We start from the raw sequence: 4,616 nt of genomic DNA, 5'->3' as shown, positions 1-4,616 counted from the left end.
ATATATATATGTGTGTGTGTGTGTGTGTGTGTGTGTGTGTGTGAGAGAGAGAGAGAGAGAGAGAGAGAGAGAGAAATAATATTTATTTAAGTATTATAAATATAAAAATATAACTAAAATATAATAATATAAAGGTACCAGCAATTTAAGAAAATAAAAAAATAAAATAAACATAAGAGATAATGAAGAAAAAATGACAAAATTGTCAAGTGAAAGATTTGCCACTGCTTTTATATAATAGTATGATATAATGATATGTCATTTTCGTTTTTTTGTGAAAACCCCTTTTTTTTATCACTTTCGCTCGGTTTGGTTGCAATGGGAATTTGAAGGGAAGTGAAGTGAAATTTTTATACTTTAAAAATAAATGTTTATAATCATTACCCCAATGTGATTGTATAAATTACTTAATTTTCTTAACCATATTTAATAATGATATATTTTACATGTAATTATATTTTACATATTATAACAAAGGGTTTTGAATGCAAAGTAAAGTGAAATTTTATACTAAATATGAAATGATTTGAAGTTAATGTTAAAGTTACATGGGTAATGATTACATAAATTTCTTTTTTAAGTATAAAAATCCACTTCCCTTCCCTTTAATTCCCTCTACAACCAAACATAACATACATAAATATATTTTGCACATAAAACGAGGGACAAACTAAAGAAGGTTACAACTACTCATTTCACCATTTTGGTGACAAGATGCACCCATCTGTTATCTTTCTTCTCTTTACATGAAATACCTTATTGCTCTCCAATGTTTGATTTCATGTTTGATGATGTCTTGTATTCCGTCGCAGTTTAATACAGGGAGTACTGGTGCAACACCTAGACAGGCAGGACGACGATCCCGCTAGCCGGTTAGTGAGCCGTGGGGGTTGCAAGGGGGGCAGGAGGCCCCCTGCATAGCAGGGGGTGTAGAGGGGCACAACCCCTGGTCAAATTTTTTATTTGAGGGCAATTGTGTACTTTCCAGATTAGAGTTTTTTCGCTATATATTTGTAGCGAGGGTTTCTTTCTCTGTAATGCAAGCAATACTGAGAGGTGTGAGGACGAGCGCTGTAACCCTATTCTCCATTGATAGTGAAGCAGTATCTCATCTCACCGGGGACGTAGGCAACCTTGCCGAATCTCGTAAAATCTGTGTGCACTGTTTGTTTTGTTTTTCCATTATCTTCTGCATCGTTTTAGGGTTGCATTTCTACAATATCCTGTTGATGCGCTCCTCCTATGCCGCTTGCTATTGATGCAATACCAAATACTAAAAATTAGGGTTTGACTTTTCAGAACTTGAGAGTGCACTTTCAAGCAACTAGACAAGGGAACTCAATCATTTCTTCTCCGTTAAAAAAAATAAAAAATAAAAAATAAGAGTTGGGAAGCTAGACTAGGTGGCCTTGCTTCTTATTCACACCAAAATTGTCTGGGGGGAGGCAGTGAGTGGCACTAAAGATCCAACGGCTGAGGTCCATGCCAGGACCGTTAGTTCCTATTTTTCTAGTCTCCTCTCTTCTCTTTAACCCCACCCCCCAAATATTTTATTCTTTTTTTTTCCTTCGCAGCCTTGTCAAACACAAAAGGGAAAATGTTTCCTATAGTAAAATATGGCTCCTATGCCAAACACATGGGGGGCTCTTATGTAGATGTTTCTTCGCATCTTCCCATTAATCCTCACAGTGGAATTGCCAGTGTTGATCAAGGCTCAACATGATAAGCAAATGAATTCATGAAAATTGGGATTCTTTTGGGAAAATTGATCAACCGAAGATGGCCACCCTTTTTGGGCTACATGAGAAAAGATTTCCTTCTAAGCTTTCTGTTCTTTTGAAAAGGGATCGGATGTATGGAGGGCTCAAGAGGATTCCGTCATCAATGCTCCGACACATAAGTATATGTTATTTGATAAGAGGGAAATGAATGAAGAAAGTGAGAAGAAAAAGCATTCCATTGATCAATTTGATTTTTGGTTAAATGAAAATGAAAGTATAAGGGAAGCAAGGGGAAACAAAAGGAGACTAAACACCAATGAATGAAAACAAAGAGAAATAGGAGGAAACTCAACATCCCCTATTTTGTGTGATTCTGAAATGAAAGTAAGAGGGAGATAAGGTGAATCAGGAAGAAACTCTAGATCTTCTCTTATGATTCGGAGATGAAAGTGAAAGTGTTAGAAATTTGTTGTTGCACAAATTCAGGTAAGCCTGAACAAGCCCAACCCGTAAGCTTAAGATGGGCCTGGGCTGGGTTGAGCCTCAATGACTGGACTGGTCCAAAATTTTGGGTTGGGGAAGGGTTTGGGATAAGTTGCCTTGGGCCAGGTCAGCTGCTTGGGTTTTGAAACTCAAACCTTGCCTGGCTTGATAAATTGAATTTCTTTGGGTTGGAGTGTTGGACTAGTGAGTCTACACCAAATGGTTTTGGTAGCGGCTGAGATTTTTTCATCTTAAGGTTGGGCTAGGTTGGGTCAGGGTTAGGGATTTTTTAATTAAATTTTTTTGGAGGGTGTGAGAGTTAAGATAGGAAAGACATATTATACTTTAGGGAGAGGGTTTTTTTTTTTGGTGGATTCTCCTACACTACACCAATCCAGCATTTGAAATGTTTTTGTGATTTTGTCTATTAGAAGGCAGATATAGTTAGAAGGGAAGAGAGTGTTTATGTGGGATCCACATGGTCATTCATGCTTAAACCAACAATGATAGTTGGCATCTTGAGGGCTAGGGAATGTTGCTTAAGTTTGTCTTGAGTTAAAACCTTTGTTATCTTAGATCCTAAGATTAGGATCGAGATCATTGAAGCCCCTCTCTTGCAACTCCTCCCCTGCCTTGTCTAAGCAGTCAATATGATTGAAAGATCCCAAAATGCTCATTTGTGCCCCTATAGCAATAAGTCAGACTTCATGTATTCTGAAATCCTTTGTCATAGTTATGGTAACTTGCAAATAAACTACATTTAATTTCTCAAATCAAAACTGATTTAACTGTTGGAGAGAAGTGGATGTATAAATAATACTTCTACCTCGCATCATCATCCAACGGTTGAAGACACGACTATGTACATACACAGTCATGCATAAAACTGGGTCCAACCATGTCCAATAAGCATGTTCACATCACCGGTTATGATGGGATACTTCCTCTCCCACTGGTGAATGAAGATGAAGGAAAACTTTCGCCAACCCTTTATACTTGGGCCCTTAAGGAAGAGCCCATTGCCGAATATTTGTAGAAGCCAAGGGCCCAAGGTCACGGGCCGAATTCCAAATAAAAAACCCAACCATCTGATATGATCCGACAGAGCTTATGTGAGCCTATTTTTATATTGATGCCCTATGATGCTTATCTAACCGTCGAGATAGCTCTATATTGCACTTACGTGGCTACGCCTAAACCCTCTCTCTTTGGCACTATAAATGCTCTGAGCGAGAGTCTCAATACACCATTTTGAAGAAACCCTAGTTCTTCACGGGAGCCGTAAGGAGGAGCCTTTACCTCTTCTCATCTTCTCGCCTCCTCTGCTGCTTAGGGCGGAAGCGACGCACCATTGAAGATGAAGGTTTGAGATTAAAACTTTAAACCTCTGTACTTTCGATTCTGAGTGAACCATATCCCTTTTAAGGTACTAGTTCGCCTGTTCTAATTTATTTTTATTCCGTGTTTTGCAGTTCAATATTGCAAATCCTACTACTGGTTGCCAGAAGAAGCTCGAAATTGATGATGACCAGAAACTGTGAGTCCCTCGCTCTCTCGTCTTTACTATTTCCAATTAATATATATCGTGGATTTGCATTGCACACTAGTCCGCAATATACATTAGCATGGTTTAGATGTCTAGTTGAAACAGACGACTATATCTTATGAATAACTGGTTTTTTGTTAGAGGTGAATCTCTCTTCCCCACCAGACCCAAATGTTTTTGTGCCAATAGACTATAAAGAGGATTTTTTTATTCTTCCTCTCTGATATTTAATTATGCCATTGTCGTAGCCTTGTTTTTGCCTCTAGTTAAGTTCGAGTCATATGCTTTGGATTAGCATCCTGGAGTTATGCCTCTCCCTGCAGGAATACTCACCATAGAGGTTTTTGGAGTTCCCCTTTTCTGATGTTCAACTGGTCGTAATAATTTAATTAAGTCGGTGAGTTACATGATTTTTTTTTATGACTGATTTAAACAGAATGAGTTGAAGTCGATTCTACTGTCTCCCATGAGCATAGTTCTATAGGTTGGGAAATTTCGACTGTTTCAATCAACCCAGAGATAACCAAGCTTTGATGGTTTCTATGCTAATTTCGGAAAATTTTGGAAATTTCAACCCAAATTTCTAGCAAATAGCCCAGAATGAAAAATTCCTGGTTTTGACCAGGTTCCGGAAATTTCGACCAAGGTGGAAACCTTGTTGTAACCAAAGATTTAGAACCATGCCAATTAGTGCTAGTCTTATTGTATGAGTAGGCTGTTGGGCTGTTACTCCCTGCTACTGTTCTCTGTTGATCAAGTGTTCATCGTTGTATACTGAAGTTATTGCATCCACTGAACTTAATGCCACCGATAGTGGGGTTTAGAGTTGAAATTTATTTAACCAGCATCTTTTTTTTTTTTTTTTT

The 4,616-nt window shown here is 38.0% G+C and overlaps 1 protein-coding gene across 1 annotated transcript in view; it reads left to right on the top strand.

Moving 5' to 3' along the window:
• Positions 1-3,409: 3,409 nt before the first annotated feature.
• LOC122072735 (40S ribosomal protein S6) overlaps positions 3,410-4,616 on the top strand; it is a 3,637-nt gene continuing 2,430 nt past the window's right edge. The window contains exons 1-2 of the mRNA XM_042637131.1: positions 3,410-3,567; positions 3,677-3,741. Coding sequence (XP_042493065.1) covers positions 3,562-3,567; positions 3,677-3,741 — 71 coding nt within the window. The 5' untranslated portion in view covers positions 3,410-3,561. The remainder of the gene's footprint in view (positions 3,568-3,676; positions 3,742-4,616) is intronic.

Source organism: Macadamia integrifolia, chromosome 3 (genome assembly GCF_013358625.1).
Source record: "Macadamia integrifolia cultivar HAES 741 chromosome 3, SCU_Mint_v3, whole genome shotgun sequence".
NCBI classification, from domain to species: domain Eukaryota; kingdom Viridiplantae; phylum Streptophyta; class Magnoliopsida; order Proteales; family Proteaceae; genus Macadamia; species Macadamia integrifolia.
This window is presented reverse-complemented; position numbering and strand designations above follow the sequence as displayed.